Genomic DNA, 21005 nt, shown 5'->3' with positions numbered 1-21005 from the left:
GGGGGGGGCAGGGACAGCAGGTGTGCGGGGGGGCCACGGAAAATGTGCGTCCCGCCAGCGTTTCACTACCGCATCTCACAGGGAGGGAAACGGACAGTCTCATCACAGTCCTGATACGAAACGGAACCACCTGCACGGAGAGGCCGCCTCGCCGGGTGTTCCCGCGCGCGACTCTGAGGCCAGACTGATCTGGCTGCGCCCCGCCTGTGTGACCTGGACGAGAACTGGACGGCTCTGTGCTCCAATTTCCTCGTCTGAAGGTGCAGATAAAAACAGCACCGACCTCAGAGCTTCATCAGGATTAATTAAACGGGTAACATTTTACCTGTGCCAGCGCCTAGAAAAGCGCATTCTCTCCTGTCGCCTCGTCTGGTTCTCGGCTAAGTTTTAGCAACTGGATGGTGGAACGTGGGAAACCTGGGGCTGTAATTCACTAGCCCCCTGGCTTTGGGCAGGTTCCTGAACTTCCTGGCGACTGTTCCTTCGTTCCACACGGTAAGCGTGCACCCCTGCTCTGTCCGCCTCTGAGTGTCTTCTCCAGCCAAGCTGGCTTCCTCCCCTGTACCCACAGTTTGGGTTCCCCTCTTTGAATTTTATTCTAGGCTCTGCTTAGAAATTGAAAAACCCTCCAGGCCTCCAAGGACATTTCATTTTATTTTTTATTTTTATTTTTTTAAAAGATTTTATTTATTTGACAGAAAGCACAAGCAGGGGGAGTGGGAGAGGGAGAAGCAGGCTCCCCGCGAAGCAGGGAGCCCGATGCGGGGCTCGATCCCAGGACCCTGGGGTCATGACCTGAGCCGAAGGCAGACACTTCACTGACTGAGCCACCAGGCTCCCCTCCAAGGACCTGTTAAACAATACTTGGATACATGCTAGGCACTGGGGGTCCAGAGCTGATAAGACCTGGTTCTTCTTTCTCTTTCTTTTTCTCCCCCCCCCCATTTTCTCTCTTTTTTTAAATTGTGAGTGATCTCTACGCCCAGCGTAGAGCTTTGAACTCACAGCCCTGAGATCAAGAGATGCGTGTTCCACTGACTGAGCCAGCCGGGTGCCCAGGATCCGGTTCTTGCTCCCAAGGAGCTCACCATGTCCAGAAGAGACAGACAGAAACACCCATGCCCGCATCAGAGCAGGAAGGAGCCCGTCTGAGCGCTGCTGGGGGACCCAGGGGAGGGTTTGGCAGCTGACCTCTGGGCTGACTTTATGAAGGTGAGCAGGAGTCCGTGCGGCAATGTACCGGTCAGGATGGGCAGCAGGGATGGCCACTACAAGGGCATTGGGTCCACTGCGTTCCGAGAATGGTGGGAGGGGAGGTGCTGCCCTTGGGATACTGGTGCGAGGTGGGACGTGCAGGGGGGATGGGGGCTTCTAACCAAACAGCAGACCCGCCGCAGCACACAGGCCAGGGGACGGCTGCCAGCGCGGGACAGCTTCCGCCATGGGACGGTCTCACGGAGACTAGTACTGTTCTAGTGAGAGCTGGAGAATGAACTGGACGGGAGGTGGGCCCAGAGGCTGCCTCATCAGGCTGCGGAGCAGACACCAGGGTTGGGACCCGGGGCACCCATAGCAGAGGGGGCGTGGGGCACGACACGTCTCAGGAAGAGCTCACCAAAGTGGAGGGCAAGTTCGTGCGTTTCTAGCTTATTTTTTTTGTTTTATTTATTTATTGTGTTTCTTTTGTTTTCTCGTTTTTAAATTTTTTTAAAAAAGTTGCGTATTTCAGGGCGCCTGGGCGGCTCAGGTGGTTAAGTGTCTGCTTTGGCTGAGGTCATGATCCCAGGGTCCTGGGATCGAGCCCCATGTTTAGGGCTCCCTGCTCAGCGGGGAGCCTGCTTTTCCCTCTGCCCCTCCCTCTGCTTGTGCGCGCTCTCTCTCTGTATCTGTCTCAAATGAATAAATAAAATCTTTAAAAAATTTTTTGTGTATATTTCTGGTTTATAAAGTAGGGATGACGCTGGGAGAAGGAAAACAAAAGGAGGTGGGGTTCCAGGAATATTGGACAAAATAAGGAAATTTGGGACAAACCCCCCCCCCACTACCAACTCTTATTCCTTGTATTCTTCAAAGCCTCAAAGAAATGTCACCTACTCCGGGAAGTGTTCTCGGATTGAGCCAGAGCAGACTGTACCCACCACCAGCCTATGAATGTATGCCACATTCATACTCACAAAATGACTTACTGTGTGACACGTCTACTCAGGGTCGGCTGAAATGGGGACGAGGGGGGAGCCTACTGTCAGCAAGCCCTCCCTTCTTGGGGGGCCTGTGCTCGAACAACAAGACATCAGCGAATGAGCTCATCAATGAAAAACGAGGAAGAAACCTCAACGTCTGTGCTTTGATCAGAAGCCCAACCCATCTCAAGGAATGAAACTGTACTAATATTTCACATGGTTCAGAAACTTTCCTGAGGCTCTATTTCATACCAGGAACATATGGAAATGTCTCTCGTAGGGCATAAAATGACGAAAATCTAAACTTAGCCTTTAGCTTTTGAAATTGAAGTCCCAAAGACAACAGACTTGAGAAAAGATTTTCACGGCTTTTCTCTGCTAGACTGAAGCCCCACGTTTTTTCCTTCCCTGTAGCATAGATGTTGTCAGCTCTTGATGACATCCACGGGAAGTACCCTCGGCCACTTTAAAATCCCAGGCTCGTTGCCCCTGCCAACCGGTGTTGCTCTGCTTGCTTCCTTTCCCCATGAGTCAGAACCCAGGCAGAGAACGTGAACTCATTTTCACTATTAGCTACAGCCAAATGACATCAGGAGAGGAATCCCACGTGAACAAGAGAGTTAAATGCCATCCACGAGAACATTCGGAACTGAGCTAACCAGCACAGGCGCAAATAGCTCCACGTGTCCGCTAAAATTTAAATTTTAACTCATTACCATTCAATAAAATTTCAGTTCCTCAGACCCATGAACAGTATTTCAAGTGTCCCACTTCCGCCATCACGGAGAGCTCCGGGGCACAGCACCGATCTGAAGGTAGTTCTGGACGGTCTGGGCCGCCACTCCCCTCCGAGGCCACGAATAAGAAAATGTGAACTCGGTTTGAGGTCTATGCCTGGACCACTCTTGAATATGCACATGCAAGCTTTCAATACAACTTGAACTTAAGATACAGAAGAAGGGTAAAGAGGAAATTGATGTGAAAAGCAAAGAGTTGGGGCGCCTGGGTAGCACAGTGGTTAAGCGCCTGCCTTCGGCTCAGGGCGTGATCCTGGCGTTATGGGATCGAGCCCCACATCAGGCTCCTCCGCTGGGAGCCTGCTTCTTCCTCTCCCACTCCCCCTGCTTGTGTTCCCTCTCTCGCTGGCTGTCTCTATCTCTGTCGAATAAATAAATAAAATCTTTAAAAAAAAAAAAAAAAGAAAAGAAAAGAGTTTTCGAGGTGTACCGGGCTGAGCAACCGGTAGGGCATGCCAGGCTTGACCGTGGGCTGTGAGTTCAAGCCCCACGCTGGGTATGGAGCCTACTTAAAAGTAAATACCTAAAAAAATAAACCTGATCATTAAAACAAAAAACAAACGAACAAAAAAACCAAAGAGTTTTATTTGTAAAAAAAAAAAAAAGCCTTGACTATAAAATTATAGCTTGGATTTCCTAATTATTTGGTTAAACTGTGTTTTGTAAATCACCCATTAGAGCGAAATCTTTGCAAAATCGAAATCCCCAAGCCCCTCCCCTAGCTTTGGGAAAGTGGATAACTTCTGGTTGCCCTTCTCATAATTTTCTCCCCCCAAATCACCCCTTGGGCAGTTGTTCTCCATCTGAGAACACCTTTCACCTTTGGCATTTTGCTCGGGCAGAATGCCCGTCCCACCACCCGAATACTGCTCTGGTCCAGCACTGAAGGCCAGATTTCACGTCCCCTCCCCCCTTCCCTTTCTAGCCAATTCCCACCGCAAGTAGCACCCTCAATGGCTCTTTCTGAAGGGCTCTTTGTCAAGGGCTGGGAGCGAGCTCCGTTTCCCAGCCCCCGGGCCTCGTGAGGCAGGCAGAAGCACGGGGGTCTTATCCACGCCTGAAAGAGCTGGGAGCTTTGCTCTCCGACAGCAGGCTCCTGCCTCCCACGGTGGAGAAGAGGAGCCGGCCCAGCGGTCTTGAAGAAGACAGGCAGATGAAAGACATGCTCAGGTGAGGCTCTGTTCCCCGAACGAGCAGAGCCCCTTCCAGAGTGAACGTCCAGCCACGAGGCCTTTGCACTAGGCGGACCCACACATCCTCAGCTCACCTTCGCTGGGGCCAGACGTCCCAAGGGCCCCTCCACACAAATCACAGTCTTGGGAAAACGAGAGAGACAAAAACCGTACTGTTCAAACATGTCCCTCTTTTTCTCCCCGACACATAAGCACAGCTATACCCTCTCCCTGGCTCGTTTCTTTCTTTTCAGTCCCTTTTGGCTCCAATGCAGGGCTTCTCAGGGTCCTTACAAATCTGAGATCTTAAGAATCCTGTCATTCCCATGACCACTGTCGCAGGCCATCAACACCAGATGCGGCCCAGGAAAGACAGGAAGTGATTGGGAAAACAATGACCTGAAGAAATTCGGGGGAAGTTGCATGACCCACTTGCCAATTACTTCTGTTCTTGATCCCCCAGCCCTCTCTGGCCTCCCTTCTCCTTGTGGGGGATTTATTACGGGAATGTAAATTCAGGTTAATTTTTATCCTGAGGCACCTGGCTCACTCAGTTGCAAGAGAGGCGACTCATGATCTCAGGGTTGTCAGTTCAAGCTCCACCTTGGGTATAAAGCCTACTTTTTAAAAAATGTCTATCTGAATAAAATATTAGAAAAAAAAAGCTGCCACTCAAAAAAAAAAAAAGCTAGTTCTTGGGTCTAACTCAGAGATCAGAGATTTTGGGCATTATAGAATTTATACTGTGACCTTTCACTAATAATCAAGGGTTAATTTTTAATGCTTCTTACGTCTTATATATTCATAAGAGCCAAGAGTGCTCTCGGTGGTCCCATTAGCCTTCACGGTCCAGCCTAGATGAGACCTAGAGAGACAGCGATCACGGGCCCAGAGAAATGAGCCAGATGGAAGGGGCCAGAGAGGATGACCAGCCCTGGGCTTCTTCAGCTGGGCCGCAGTGGAAAGGACAAGAGGTGATTTTTCTGCTACGGGGGGATATGCAGTTGGGGAGGGGTGTTATCTGGAGAAGTGCAATTCTCACCAGTCCCCACCCAGGCCTCTGGGTGGGAGAAGATAATTTGGCCCCGTATTATAAGTGGATGCCTTCCACAAATCAGAAAAAGCTCTTTACACAGAGTGGAATGGCTCTAACCGATGAGCCAAGGGGAGATCCAGAAAGGGCAGACTCTTGGCCATGGCAGGGAGGCTGCGCTGCAGGGAGGCTTGGGGACTAGCGGCCAGACCAGCACGGTGATGGCCATGGCTCAGGATGGCTCAGGATGGAACACAGCCCTGCCCACCGGCGCTGGCTTGGGAAACACGCTTAGGACGTTCAGGAGGCTGGAAAGCTCTGGTGCAGGTCTGCACAGCCTCTGCGTGTACTGTCTGGGCCTCTCCCAGGGGATGTGTTGCTCAGGATCCTAGCCCTGGCTTGTCCCTCCTGAAGGGAGTTAATAAAGTGGAAAGAAACTTGGCTCTTGCCAAGAGCCCTTGGTAGTTTAGCAAATGCCATTGTCTGTGCTCCCTGGCCAGTGTCCTGGATTTGAGGCTGTTTTGTTCCCAGCCCAAATCAGTCCCTTTCCTGGCCAGTCTCTTCCCAGCTGCAGCTTGGCACAGAGCCATCGCCTGCTTTTGGCCCTGGGCTATGAGAGCAGGAGCTGTCTAGGGGAGTCCAGCCAGTTGATGGCTCTACCGAGGCTGGGGCTGCAGGCAGGGACAGCGTGGGCAGTGGGAGGAAGGCAGGCAGTGGAGAACTGGAGCTGCTGGAAAGGGATGTCAGGCAGCCGGGAGGGCTTGGCAGAACCCTGAGGAAAAGAGATGGCGGGCAAGGGGAAGGGGATGGAGTGGGATGAAAACAGGTCATTCCATAGTGTCTATCCGTGCTTTTGACTCCAACCTCAGAAGATACAAGAGCTGTGTTGGACTCTAGGACGTCTCCTTGTGTCCTGGCCTGGGACCCGTGTTTATGCCCGGACCAAACCCCTCTGATACTCTGAAAATGCTTGGGTTTCCCTGGCTGCTGCAAGGCAGAGTGGTTCAGGGGGTAGAAGCACGGCTGGGCCGGTGGCAGGGGGACAGGTGCCTGGGACATGCTCCAAGGGCAGGGCTCCCTGGCTCCCCCGCAGCCTGGGGCATTGTCCCCTGGTAGAGGGTAAACCTTGTGCCTGGAGCTCACTGCACATGCAGCCCCTACTGGCCCAGAAGCCTCTCTTGTCCAATCCTGAGGCCCCCGCCTCCCCAGTTGAGTCCAGTGTGGGCTTGTAGGTGGGCATCAGGAGATAAGCACGGCCTCAAGCCACGGCTCTTTGTGCGCGATGTGCGGCTGTTTTCAGTGGTTCTGACATCCTCTCTGAGCCTCCCACCTCCTACTGTACCGACTCAGGCTCCCTTGACTTCCTTTACTTCATCATACAGAACATAACCGTCTTGAACCACGTGCAGCTCCCGGGGACCAAGCCTTACTAACAGCAGAAACAGTGGCAACAATAATGATAGTGGGTCCAATTTGTTGGAGGGTCGCTGCATGCGAGGGGCTGTGCACACGCACCCTCCTGCTTCACTCCTGTGGGACCCTGAGATCAGAGTTGCAAAGCCGAGCCCCGTGAGCGGGCGAAATTTGGATTCAAACTCAGCTTCAACTTCAAAGCCCTTGTTACTAACTACTTACGTTGCACCTTGAAACAGGAATGAAAGGCTAAATTTAAAACGCCAACAACCTCTTTCAAGACCCCTGCCGCACTATGTGGCAGTTGCCAGGATGGTCTCTCCCCCAGGGAAGCAGAGCTCCTCAAGGGCAGCAACGTGCCAGACCTGTTACCGCCTCCCACCCTCACGCCCTCTGAGGAGCACACTGTTATCAGCTCCATCCTACAGATGGGGAAACAGAAGCTTAGCAGCGTTCAGTGACTCACCTGTGCCCCTCGGCTGGGAAGCAGGGAGTGGGGGCGTGATGGCAGCCAGTGCGGCCAGAGCGCTCGCGGACAACCTCACTGCCCCCCGCCCCCATTGTGTAAGAAAGCCATGAACTAAGGAGTGTAGGGGCAGGTCTCTTGCACCCCTGAAAATACAACTCAAGAGCCAATGCCGGCCTAGCGGGGAGCAGGTAGGAGGGTGGCCCTCATTCCCCTTCCACCGTGTGTGCCCCGGGGTACAGGGGAGGAGCGTCTGCAGCAGGGGCTCGGCCTGGGTCAGGGGCTCGGAGGGGAAGCGGCTCACTAACCCGCACGGGTGGAAAGGCTATGAGAAGACCCACGCGTGACCTGGTCGGCGCTGGACAGGGAAGCCCCATCATGGTTCACTGGAGGAAGATCACACATGACTTTGGAGAAGAAATTGGCCCCCACGTCCTTGATAGGATGAGGGTCTAGGGCTGGTGGGGGCGAGCCTGCTGGATTTAGCGTCAGGATGCCAACCTCGGAGTGAAATTTCAGAAGCGACCTACCTGTCCCTCTCTCCTCGTGAAGTTGGAGGACACCCACCCGGACAGGTCCTCCGTCTTACTTTGGCCCCTGCTGATTCTTGATAGCCACAGGCTTCCTACCTACAGCCCCTCCCTGCCGTCCACACCCCCCCCTTCCATTTGCTCCCTGAGAGCCCATCTCCCCCGAACCACTGGCCCCCCGACACACTCTTCCTCCTCACCTGGATGTTCCTTTTGGTGATGTCCCTGGTCAGCTGCGCCTTGCCCGTGCTGGGATCCACGCCAGCCAGCGGCACCATGACCTCCCCGATGACGTCGTCCCGGGAGAAGCGGTCGAAGCTGAGGACGAGGAAGTGCAGCACCAGGTCCTGCAGCTGGCTGTACGGGATGCCGTAGAAGGTGAAGGTCTCGTCAAACACGGGGTCCAGCGTCTTCCGCAGCACCCTGGTCTTCACCCGATGCCGCTTGTCGGGAAGGATGGTCATTTTGATGTAGGGGTCAGAGCCCTGGGTCTGCTCGTCCATCACCGGCAGCCCGTGTGCCTCCTGGATCGTCACCACCAGGGCTTTTTTCGGGAAGTTATAGTCCACAGAGAAGGTGAGGGTCCCTAGCATGACGTCCTCCTCTGGAGAAGACGGAGACGTGGCTTTGCTCTCCCCAGGGGTCAGGCTCGCCATGGGGCTCCTCAGTTCTTCCCCATAGTCCACCTTGATGGGTAACTGGTCTATGCAAGAGCTGGAGCTGGGACCTTTGTCGGGGCCCAGCAGGCCGGCCTCTGCTGCATCCACCAGCACGTTCCCGCGCCCACCTTCCCTCCCAGGGCCATCTTTGTCTCTCCGCACTTTGATGATTTTCTTCTTGTTGCTGAGGGTCTCTGGGTATATGCTGATGCCTTTGAGCATATGGATAAACTTATATGGTGGGGTCTTGTGCTTCTTCTCTGCCCGCTGGTGGCAGCATGTCCACACAAAGACGGTCACTGAGACGCACACCACCAGCACAGACGCCCCAACGAGGCCAGCCACCACTGGGGACACATCTGAAGGTGGAGACCAGAGATGTGTCAAGGCAGGTGGACCTCAACCCCCTGTCCAGACCAACCCCTCTGCAGAGCCAAGGTAACCTGCAACCGAGCTTGCATAGCAACATGTGCTCGTCTAGGCTGAGAAAGCTCCCCTCCCTGGGAGAGGCCCTGAGCCATCCTCTCCAACCAATCCATGGCTGCTCCTTTCCACCAAACCTGGATGAAATCCTTCTCTTCTCCAGGAAGCCTTCCCTGAAGAGCCCCACCTGACTCCCTGTTCTTTTCTCGGCCTTCTCTCAGCACTCAAGGACTTTGTTCATTCTTACTGATTTGTGTTTCACGTTAAGTTGCCCTGTGTTACAAAGTCACCTCTTACCTCAACTGTTACACAACACACAAGGGCACGGGTGTGTCTGGTTTCAGGAGAATATTCCACGGCATCTGGTACAGGGTTTGCAGTGGGCTCATGTTGACGGAATGGCTGTTAGGTGGAAGGATGTAGGGCTGACTCTGGGTGGTCTGGGTAGGGCGTTCAAGGGTGGCAAAAGTGGGTGGGAGGTAAAAAGAAATCTGGATCTGAGTTCTTTAAAACTATGTGCGAAATTCCAGCTCCCAGTTCCAAATACTCATATTTTATTTTATTTTACTTTTTATTTTTTCCCAAATACTGGTATTTTAGATAGGAAGAAATAGGGACTGTGGAAAATGTCAGCTCTTTGTGCAAATATCACCTTCCTAGGAAGGCCTTCCCTGACCGCCCTACGTAAAAGTTCAGCCTTCTTCCCACTGAGACCCACGAGTCCTAGCCCTGTGTCACTTTCTCCTTATGTCTTTCTTATCTTTCTTATACACAGTGACACACACACTCGTGTGCACACACATAATATATATAGGCACACACACGTGTATAAATTTACTGCAAGAAATGTATCTTCACTAGAGAATAGGTTTCATGAGGACAGGGATTTTTTTTCTGTTTTGTTCATTTCTGTCTCACCAGCACTAAAAACGCAGAGCTGGTACTTGGTACTATTTGCTGAATGAACAAATAACTACAGAGAAACATTGTTTCCTTCCCTTCCTTTACTCTTCTCTTTTCCATACAAGAAACCCTCAACAAGTTTGGGCTTTCTTTTCTTCCTTAAATTCACTGAAGCCAAACTGGGTTTAGGCTTTAAAAGGCTCCATAAGGCCTCTATTTTTCCACATTATTTCTTTAGGGGAAGAATTGGGTAGAGCAGGGAGAACTAAGGAATGAACACGACTTCAATGCATTCCAGAACCTTCCTGAAACATCCTTCCAGCAGGTACCCACCCGGCTCACTGCCTCACTCACTGCAGGCCTCTGTACCAGAAGAGCATCTCCTGGCTGCCCCACGTCGATATTATCCCCATCACTCTGCTTTATTTTTCTTCATAGCACTTACTACTCCTGACATAATTTTTTCTGTCCTCCCTTACTAGAGAAGATTAATAAGAATAGCGATTGTCTGCTTTATTCACTGTTATATCCCCATGTCCTAGAACCATGTGGCACATAGTAAGTATTCAGTGAACAAATGAATCAGTGAATTCAAAACAGCCTCCACACATTGGAAAAAGAGCATGAGTCAACATGATTACATGCATCAAAGATAAATGTAAAATTCTATATCAGCCTTCGAAATCTATCAATATACAACGGGAAACCTTACTTACAAGTCTGAGCAAATATAATGTAGTTGTGGGCACCTGGGTGGCTCAGCTGGTTGAGCGTCAGACTCTTTATTTTGGCTCAGGTCATGATGTCAGGGTTGTGAGACTGAGCCCCAAGTCACGCTCTGCGCTGGGTGTGGAGCCTGTCTAAGATTCTCTCTCCCTCTGCCTCTGCCCCTCCCCACCACGTGCAGGTACACACATGCGTGCGCTCTCTCTCTCTGTCAAAAAAAAATGTAGTTGTTTACGTGACCACAAGTCTAAAGGATAATTAGTCTAATGCCAACCATACTGTGAATACGAGGCCCAGATGATGGGGGTAGGGGTAGCGTGATTTAATCTGCGCTGGTCATAACATATATGGGCTGTTCTGTCTAGCACTGAGAAGACTAAACACTGCTATTTTCTCATGGACGTTTACTGTGTCCCTGCCAGGCATTGCGCCGGACCTCTCTTTGAATCAAAGAACTCACTGAATAGGTACCACTAATATTTCCACTTTATAACTGAGGAACCTGGGGACTCAAATCTGCCTTAGGCCATGTAGTTGCAAACAGCAGTGACGGGATCCAAACCCTGGTCTGCCTGACACCAGACCGTCTCTACATTATGGATAATCAGGATCATAAAAGACTTGGAGACCATATCAAATAAGGAAACGAAGGAATTGGAGCTGAGGGGTCTGCTCCAGTAACTTTCTTCAATTACTGAAGGCGTTGGGATGGAAGAGGTCTGGTTGGATTTTACGTTGGAGGGAGCCTGCATACAGGCTACAGGAAGAGACTCTGACTCGGTGAAAGGGGTCAAATTATTATTAGAGCTGCCTCACAATGGCTCAGGTTGCTTCATGAGGCAATGAATCTCTAACGGAAAACTTTCAGAGGTTGGATCACCCTTGGTCAGGCATATTCTAAAAGAGATTTCTTTGGTAGGGATTGGACTAAATGTCTCTGAAGTTCCTTCTCCAACACTCCATGATTCTGTGAAAGTTAGGATCAGGCAAGAAAAGAAGGGGTTACATTCTTTAATAATACGGTACAGAGAAGGAATAAAGCCATTAACAAAAGAAATGAAGGCGACCACATTCAAGACCATGCTAAATACCAATAGTGTTTCACAGATAGTAAGTGAAATAAGAGCTATTACGGATAGGCTTCACAAAATGGGAGCCATCTTGGTAGGAAGATCCTTGGAAGCTGGCAGAAATAACATCCCGTCCATCTCCAAGTCCTTGAGTCTTTGCACCTAACGGGAGCTCAGTAAATAGTTGAGCAACTGATTGGATTCCATGGTCAATGAAAATGGGCACAATCTGAAAAAATGGCTCTCAGTTCACCAGTTAGGGACTTTCCTGAAAACTGCTTGCTACTGATAAATGACAATGAAGAGCTTGCTTCCATGAGCCGCGGAAAGTAAGAAACCAAGACAGGTACATTTTCGAGAATGATTTAAAAGAGACATAAAGGGCCAAGCTGGGGGAAATCTGAGTCAGTCTCTTGGCTCCAACATAGGTTCACTCTGTGGTCTTGAGAGAGCCCACTGACGCCTCCACATTTGCTGTTAGAAAATGGAGGTGGGATGGGGAGAGAAGAGGAGGGATTCCCATGTTTCAGGACAGGGAAGGGAAAGAAGACAAACCTGTGAAGCCATCTGTGGACAATTCCCAGGCGCTCTCCTCCACCTGGTTTCCCACTTCTGCCCCTCTTTCTTCTTCTTTTTAGTATCTGTTAACCCCTGTCTCTCTCCCCCACAACCAAGGCAGGGAACAGAAAAAAAAATCAGAGATGCTGAAACTCGGAACCCTCTGTCTTGCTTTTATCAAAACCTTGGTGGGAAAAGAAGGTTGGAACTAATGGCTGCAGGGAGTGTTTTAAAGTAGTCATAAACTGCAGTGACTGTGCTGCTTGCTCCTTCTGTCCTCCAAGGTCACAGATAATTGAGTGTTGGCTCCATGTACCTCCCAAGGGCTAAGGCATTTCAAATGAAGTGCTCTATGAGATGTGAGAAAGTCAGAAGTGGCAGCTCTCTCAGCCTTGGGCCAGACCTGCTGTTGACAGTCTCTTCACTAAAACAGCTTTTTCCCGTCAAGTGGGCCAGTGTGATATATTGAAATGGCAGTGGACTTTGGCGTCATCTGGACATTGGTTTAAGTCCCAGCACCGCCCTTGCTATTTGTTTGACTGGACCCAAGTTATTTTGTCTCACTGAACCCCAGTTTCCTCATCTGGCAAATAAATATAATGATGTCTACACCGCAGGATGTTGTAAGGGTTAAATAAAATGGAGTATGTAAAAGGCTGAAGTAATTTCTTTTCTCTTTTCCACTAATATTCTGTCTAAAGGAAACCACTATATTAAGCTCCACACCCTCCAACTTTCCAAGGAATCTGGAACTGCAATTAGAGAAAAGAATATGTTGGAAAGAAGGCATAAGACAAAAGAGAAAGAGCAGGAAGAAAATCATGGAGTGCTCTCGTGACTACAAAAGGGACACCTGTTTTGGAAATTTAGGACTCAAAGATAGAGATGCAGAAGGTGAAGTGGAAAAAAGAAATACAGCTAAGATTTAGCCTTGGGGAATCAGTGGGAACCAGTAACTACTGGGTGTGATCGGCTTTCCGGATACTTGCCCTGATTTGATGTCTTCTTCCTGATATTGAAGTGGGAGAGCTCATTTCCATGAACCTCTTACTGGGGAATGAGAAAAGCCATTTCCTAGATGGATTGTGGCCCCACCCTAAAAATTGTTGTCTGGACGCTCAGACCTTCTGGATTGTCTGAAGGATAGACTCTCTTAGGGGATATGAAGGAAACCTCGGCTGACAGCAACTCTCATCCAAGCTGGGGTAGAAGTGAGGGAGAAGCAGGGCAACTCCTTTATTTTTGAACAGGAAAACATAGCCCAGGAAGTTTGCAACCCTAGCACATTTTGGGGGAAGACCCAAAGAGGAAAAACTTGCTTATCCAGCTTTTCTTTCCCGTCTTCCTCCCTATCTTCCACTCCACTCTCTGCCCCTGGGAGGGCAGCCGAGCTTGGAGCCCGGAGGCCCGGGTCGGGGACCAGCCGCTCCGCGATGACGTAATGCCTTGCCGGGTACACAAAGCGGCCTCCCCCGGGCCCGGCCTCTCCGCCCCTCCCCCCCGGCCGGGCCCGCGCCCCCGCCAGCACCAGCGCGGTGAGTCCCCCTTTCGGAAAGGCCAGCCGGGGAAACAGGGAACAAAGGCCCGGGAAGAGGGGCCTGGGCGCTGCCAGGAGGCCCAGAATAGACATCACGTCATCCCCGGCTCGGCAGCGCCAAGCGCCATTTGGTAGCATCGGACGGACCCACCATTACGGTGCAGAACCGCACTTGGGGCCCCTCGTAGGCCGGACCAGCAGCGGCTCCCTGCGCCAGCGCCCCTGCAGCCCCGGCTCCCCTGCGGCCGTCCCCCAGCCCCCGGACCCCCAGCCCCCCCAGCCCCCCCAGCCCCCGGACCCCCAGCCCCCCCAGCCCCCCCAACCCCCCCAGCCCCCCCAACCCCCCAGCTGCCATCTTGGCGCCCATCCCCCACCGCCGCCCTCCCCCGCAGCCCGAGGAGTGGGAGGGGGAGCAGGGGGCACCGCCCTGCGCGCCCCGAGGGGGAGGGGTCCGCGTTCTGCCCCCTCACCCCCACCCCGCAGCGCGCCGACGCGGCCCACACAGGTTTGGGCGTCCGCCGGGACCCGCGACCCCCGGCGAGCCCCCGGCCTGGCCGACCCCTGCAGCCCGCAGCTCAAGTTCAGGCGCTGTCGGCCGCCGCCGCAGGCCCCATCCTAGCGGGGCAGGCGCTGGAAGGCCCTGATGGGGGCTTTGCTCCCTCCCAGCACTGGGCCCGTCTGGCTTAGCGGCGGTGCCCACTGCCCCAGGCTTAGTTTTCTCGACTCTACTTACCAAAGCTGGGTCGGATATTGGTGATCTCAGCCATGTCGTAACCAGAGGCTATTGCTATAAATGGTTTTTCAAGGGTCGGACGAGTCTGGGGGCGCCCTGTCAGCACCGAGGCCGCCGCTGTAGAGCGCTAGCTCAGGGGAGGGGGAAGGTGTCTGGCGGACGCCTCCTGCGACGGTCAGGCCCCTGGTTGCCAGCTGCGGCCGCCTCCTAAGATGCTCCAGGGATGCTCTGAGCGAAGGATGCAGGTGCAGCCAGACTGGTCCTGATGCGAGGTAGGCTCCGCCTTCTCCCGAACGGCCCTCGGCAGGAGACTCCGCCTCCGTCCGAAAAGTGCCGGAAGCCAGGCCCCGCCCCCCTCCGGAAGCGCTCCGCGAGAGGACCCCTGCGGTCGCCGAGTTTTCTTGAGCATGAGACCCCGCCCACTGGCGGGCTGTGGGTGCGTAGGGCGAACCCCGCGGCCCAAGAGGTGTAGGTACTTTCTCAAAAGAGGTCCCATAGATCCTGTGATTCCGGTTCCCCGGGCTAAATACAGCCGCAGAATGTTCTGGGTGACAGGGAGCCCAGGATTTTGGAAAAGGAAAATTTTATACTGCCTGCATTTCAGTATCATTTGTCATTATTGTTACGCGTTATGGAAACTAATTAAACTTCAGAAGCTCTGATTAAAGACTAAACCAGGTGATGGTCGCAAACTCTGAAAATTTACCAGGAATTATTATAATAAGTAAAATGCTACAATCCGTCTACGGATGGATTTTGTGGTGTGTAAATTAAAGCTGTTTTTTAAAAAAGTGTGTCAAAGTTAACCTGTGTTGGATATTTCTCTTCCAAAATTTTCAATACACACACAAACACAATGGGAGAGAAGGGCAGAGCGAGGGAGCAAACCAACAGATCTGTGTATTCTGCAGGGTGAAGAACAAGATGCAGATGAAACTCCAAGCTTCTAGAGATTTCCTTGGCATTTGGGAGAGGCAGGGTGATTCAGGTTGTAGAATCCTGGCAGTAATCTCCATGATTACCGCAATTTCATTCTTCTTTTTTGACTGTGGATGCTTTCATCCTGTTTACAGACAGGATCAGGTCAAATTATTTAAATGCATAAATATTTGTTGGTGGTTCACCTGTAAACTGAGACAGCTGAATGTATGTTTTCAGCTTCGACATTCTGTCCTTCTAGAAAAGTGCAAAGAACATGGTTCTAGAAAACCCATGTATTGAATGAACATCTACTCTGCCCCAGGCACCCTCCCGAGAGCACTGGATCTGCGTGCATTAGAAGCCAGAGTTAGGATACCTGATTTCCCTTGATAGCCGTGTATGTTTGTGAAATCATCTTCCCAGCTGAGCCCAAATTCGTTCTGTGTAAATTGGAAGGTACAATATCCATTGTCTCACAGGGTTTATTGTGAAGAGCAGCTCACTTATGATAACGTAAATGAAAGCATTTGGTGGAATGAAGAGTGTTATACACATAGGAATAATCACTATGGGTTGAGTCCAAGACTGCCTTCGTTTTATTCGGGAAACCGCACTATTTGTACAAGTCAGGGAGTCCTCTTTCTGCAATTTTATGAATTCGCCATTTCCTCGGTCCCGTATACCAAGTATCTCGCGGCGGGAAGGAACAGTTGTCAAACTACACCTCTGAATCGCAGCCCCCAGCTTTGTTTTGAGTAGGACAGCTCCACGGACAGAGAAAGCCAGGGATCCCCTTTCAATTCCCGGGCGAACCGCGAGCGCACCAGCTTCAGTCCGCCCCAACCTAGCATGGCGCCTGGAGGCCGGCGCATGCTCCTTGGCGGCCTGGCGCCGCGCTCCGCGGCTCGGGGACGCGCACGTCCATCGCTGCCGTTGGTCGACTTCCGGCGGTAGCGGAGCTAGGTTTCCGCGGGATCCGGCCGGCTGGTGAGGGCGGCGGGGCGCGTGCGGTGGGGAGGGAAGAGGGGTCGGGTCAGCGCGGGGTGCGTGACGGTGCCGGGCTGGGCGTGGGGACCTGGGCCGCCACTCGGCGCCGAGGTGGGGAGCGCAGCGAGGACCCCCTTTTGGAATCTGTGCCCGGGAGGGGCCCGCGCTGGCGCTGCCCGGGGTCGCATTCATTCCCGCCCCCCCCCCTCACCCCCGCCTGTGACTCCAGTTCCTGGAGCCGGGGCCGTATGAGAGCTGCTGCGTTTGAAGTGCCTGGAGCCCATCTCTGCACCCTGCTGCCTTTGAATAGTAGCTGGCTGCCTCCCGTCCTTCTTTTTCTTTTCTCAACCTGTCTTTCATCTCTGAAATGCAGGACCCGTGCAAGCTGCTCCCACCCCACCTCTAACCTACTCCCCACCCTCCCTCACCGGGATCAGCAGAACCTTCACTTGTTTATTGAGCCCTAGTAAGCAAGATTAGGACATGGGCTGAATTGGGGCCAGGGGTGGGATTCTCTCCTGCTGCCTGGAGAAACTGAATTAGGGACGTTTATTTTATTTTTAAAAATTATCCGTCTGTCTATTTATTTAAGTAACTTCAATCCCCAACGTGGGGCTGGAACTCACGGCCCTGAGAGCAAGAGTCCTACCTGCGCTCTTCTGACCGAGTTGGCCAGGCGCCCCTGAATTGGAGAGTTTTAAAATAACCTCATAGTTCAGACTCTGAGAGAGAACTTTCTTAGTCCTCTAGTCCAAGCTTTCGTGTAGTGCCCTGATAGATGGGCATTGTCCCGTTGTCAGTGAGGAAGAACTCAGTGTTGTACAAGGCAACTTATTTTATTCCCGAGGCTATTATATTGAGAGTAAAGTTTTTCTGGGTAGAAAGATGCAATCAGTTTCCATACAAATGCTTAACTCATGGTCTAAATGCTGCATCGAATAAGCACCAAATGGGAAGTTCATGCCCTCTTTCGTTTGTTTCTTCAGGGAACGTTCATGAGTACACCATAGGCAGACCCTGCCAAGTACTAGGAGTGCTAGTTGGAAGAGTCCTTTTCCTCAGAAAGCACAGAGTTTTGGGGGAAGGAGATGGGAAGGAGACAGACAAGAGAATGACAGAAGTGATAAATACTGTAAAAGAGGTTTGCAAACAGGTACTATAAGAACATAAAAGATACCCTCCAGCTTAAGTTAGTGTTGCCCTTAAAATTGTGAATAACTGGAATTGAAGCCAAGAGTCAAGAAGTGACATAGCATAGAGAATGGAACTCTCTTGTTTTCAACACAAAATTTCTGTTAATATAGCTTAACCTTTTTAAACAACCACACTTTGCTTTTGGATTGTTTCTGTTAATGGAACTACCTGTTTATGAAAACAGCAATAGCAAACATATTTGATGTAATAAATTGCTGTCTGATGACATAGATGCTATTTTTATTTTATTTTTAAAAACTTTTTAAAAGATTTTATTTATTTGAGAGAAGGAGCAAGTGCAAGAGAACACAAGGAGGGGGGAAGGGCAGAGGGAGAAGCAGGCTGTCCCCTGAGCAGGGAGCCCGACGTGGGGCTCGATCCCAACCCTGGGATCATGACCTGAGCCAAAGGCAGATGCTTAACCGACTGAGCCACCCAGGCTCCCCTATTTTGTTTTATAGCTGAAGAAACTGAGGTTCAGTTTAAGTAACTTATGCAGGGTCACGGAGCTGGAGAGAAGCTGATTGGGAAACAAATGGAGTTTGACTGCACAGTTTGCTCTCGGCATCATGCTTTTCTACCTTCCTGATGGTAATGATAACTAACATTTACTAATCACTTACTGTTTAACACAACTCTGTGGGGTAAGCACAGTCACTATCCTTTACAGTGGAGGAAACTCAAGATCAGAGAGGTTAAATCAGCCAAGATAGCATGCTGAGCAGTAGTGGGATTAGGGTTTGAGCACCACGCTCTAACCACAGTCTCTCACCTCCCACCTGCTGGGACGTTGTGTATGTGGTATAAAGTACTGTGTCCATGACTGAACATGAATGAGTGGAAAGATACTTGAAGAAATGCTATTATCACTAATTAACATGAGGGTGATGAGAACTTGCTTTTCTCCTTTCAGGATGGAACAGGAGTGGGACTTGTACAATGTTGCCCTGTAAGAAGAGAAGGACTACGGTGGCAGAGTCCCCCCAGCACCAAGGCAACCAGGAGGAAGAGGACCTAGACCTGGAGTCAGCTGTTAAGTCGTCGTCTGGCCAGGTGAAAGACTTGGGGTCAGTGTCACTCTCTGGGGGTCCGAGTCATGGCAGAGCAGCTGGCCTCCAAGTAGAGTCTGTGCAGGATGCCGGAAATCAGCTTGGTGTGGAGGATCCATCTTTGAGCTCTAGAGTGCTCACCCAGGACACAAACACACCAGTTCTAGAAGCTGTTGATGCGGCCATCTCTCAGGGAATCACCCTACCTTCCTTGGAGTCTTCCCAGCCCCTTAATGTACACATTGGTAAAGGAAAAGCCCAGGCCACTGGCTCAAGGAGAGGGAAGAAGATTACACTGAGGCCTGGGCTTGTTCCCCAAGAAGACAGAGGTGACCATCCTATTACAAAGGAGCCTTTTTCAGGAGAGCCTAGTGAAGAAGTCAAGGAAGAAGGAGGTAAGATGTGAATGGTCGTTCGGTCACGTTTGCCATGACGCACCTGTTTGCCACTGTGCTCTCTGCAGTTCCTTTACGAAGCGGTGTTTCTGACGGGGGATACTGATTCACTATGGATTCGGAACTGCACTGCTTGTAAGGGTCGACAATCAGCTTTGTGAATGGGCCGAGACTTCCTTTTTTCTCCCATTCCCAAGATCCTCTTCTGTATCCTTCTCTTTCTCTTACCCGCTCATGTCTGGAGGGGTGAACTGTGTATGGCCTTTTGTGATTTGGTGGGTATCCACGAAGTGGGGCTTGTGGAGGAGGGGCAGCAGTGTAAGGGGACAGACTACTGCCTGGGACGTTGGGTGGGCCTTGACAGAGATGACATAAGGATGGTTGTAGGACTTGAAGGATGAGTTGTAGTTTGACAGTTGGTGGCATGGGGTATCGTAGGCCAAGAACAGTAGGCACCAAGGCAGAGGCCGAAGGTGATGGTGACGTGGTTGATTGGAAGAAGTGAGAGATGACTTCAGAGCGGTTGATTATGTTTAGATTGTGAGGGCTTTGTTTTTCATGCTCAAGTGTTTGAACTTTTCCTGTAGGTGATAGTCAGTTAATAAATAAAAGAAGCAGAAGGCACAGTTCTCACCTCGGGAAGCTTGTGGTCTAGTTGGGAAGATGAGACATAAACACGTAATCCATTTGGAGCAGCTGGAGGTGGTGTGTAAGTGCTAGCATGTGTGGTACAGGGAATTAGGATTTTTGTAATTGGGACTTGAGGGACTGGTAGGGTTCCGTAGACTGGGGAAGAGTGGATGTGGAGCACACATTGGGCAAGCCTGCAGAGGTGCTGCTGGTGTGGGCGTGCAGTAGGGCCTCCCGTGGAGAGTGCTGGTGCAGAGCACACAGAGCCTTGCCCCTCTCCCCCTGAGCCCTTACAAAGGCGTGCCCTGGGATGTTGGCAGTGAGGAGGGAAGAAATGGTGCGTCTTAGAGACATTACGAAGGGAGAGTTAGTCTTGCTTGGAGATTGATACCATTGAAGATATCTGTCCTGGGGATGGTGGTGCAGGCGTTGGACGGGTTGGAAGGGAGTTGGGCTTTAGGCATGCAGAGTGTGAGGTGTGCTGTGGGGGCCATCAAGATAAACTAGAACTCTGAGATTGAAGCTGGGTAATAGGTAGGAGTAGAAATGGTCAAAACTGTTCGTTGTGCTGCTTCTTCATGGAAAGGAGTGTGGAGGAAGTGGACCACCTCAGGCTGAGGAAGATGACAGAGAAGGGAAAACTGGAGAGGTGATCGGAGAAGTCAGGAGGAGGAGAGCTCTCAGAACTGTGCACATCATTTACAAGTGACAAAGGAGAGCGAAGGATGACGGGGCCTGACAGAGGCTGCGCTTGCAGGCTGGGGGTGGTTGAGAAGGGGCGTCGGAGAGTTGCTGGGACGAGGAGATCAGCTGATGGAAATCAGGAGGGAGGATGATAGCAGCACTGGCTGTTTTGCAGCAGGAGAATGGAGACGGCCAGGGAGGCAGCAGGGTCCCCGAGATGTCTTCTTCAAGCTCGGCTGTGTCTGTGACATGAGGGTGGGGGATGTGGAGAGGATACAGAATTCCAGTGCTAGTAGGGAAGGAATGGGCATTCACTAGGGGTTCAAAGTCATGCAGCTGTGGAGGAGTGGAATCTAGAGATATTTCAGTGGTTAGTTTACAGATGTCCAAGTGTAGATGAATAAAATAAACATTTGTTTAGGATTATCTGTAATTCCACTCCCCTTTTTAAAGCTGGATAATTGAAAGTGGATTCTACCACCTTGCACTTTAATGAGCTGTAATACCAAGAAAGGAAGGACCTCTTGAGTGTCTATCCAGAACCCTTTGCCCCCCCAGTCACTTTTTTTTTTTTTTTTTTGTGGAATAGAAGTGTAACATGCAAAACAGAAAGGAAGAAAGAAGATTGAAAATTCATATATATGTATTTTGAATAATGAAAAGTTTAACGAAGAAAATAATCACCCACAATCTTACTACGCATAGTAATTACCATTAAAATTTAGTGTAGGGGCGCCTGGCTGGCTAAGTCATTGGAGCACGTGACTCTTGATCTCCAGGTTGTAAGTTTTGAGTCCCTTGTTGGGTGTAGAGATTACTTAAAAGGAAAATCTTTAAAAAAAAAAAAAAAGATTATATATTTGTTTTGTTGTTTTGCTTTCTTTTAAGTAACATGTGTATTACAATTATGTAGAAAAAAACAAAACCAAAAAAATCTGGGTTATT

At 50.9% G+C, this 21005-nt stretch overlaps 2 protein-coding genes across 3 annotated transcripts in view; one reads left to right on the top strand and one right to left on the bottom strand.

Moving 5' to 3' along the window:
* SYT11 (synaptotagmin 11) overlaps positions 1–14871 on the bottom strand; it is an 18772-nt gene extending 3901 nt beyond the window's left edge. The window contains exons 1-2 of one of the 2 annotated variants that reach the window (XM_040635780.1): positions 14201–14871; positions 7792–8609 (exon numbers count right to left, since the gene is read on the bottom strand). In XM_040635780.1, coding sequence (XP_040491714.1) covers positions 7792–8609; positions 14201–14234 — 852 coding nt within the window. In that variant the 5' untranslated portion in view covers positions 14235–14871. The remainder of the gene's footprint in view (positions 1–7791; positions 8610–14200) is intronic. The other variant, XM_040635779.1, reaches the window with a different exon arrangement.
* Positions 14872–16061: 1190 nt separating this feature from the next.
* GON4L (gon-4 like) overlaps positions 16062–21005 on the top strand; it is a 62783-nt gene continuing 57839 nt past the window's right edge. The window contains exons 1-2 of the mRNA XM_040635774.1: positions 16062–16108; positions 18216–18746. Of these exons, the coding sequence (XP_040491708.1) occupies positions 18242–18746 (505 nt within the window). The 5' untranslated portion in view covers positions 16062–16108; positions 18216–18241. The remainder of the gene's footprint in view (positions 16109–18215; positions 18747–21005) is intronic.

The sequence above is a fragment of the Ursus maritimus genome, unplaced genomic scaffold, assembly GCF_017311325.1.
Source record: "Ursus maritimus isolate PB19 unplaced genomic scaffold, ASM1731132v1 scaffold_2, whole genome shotgun sequence".
Lineage (NCBI taxonomy): Eukaryota > Metazoa > Chordata > Mammalia > Carnivora > Ursidae > Ursus > Ursus maritimus.
Note: the sequence above shows the minus strand (reverse complement) of the source record. Positions and strands in the feature narration are given on the sequence as shown.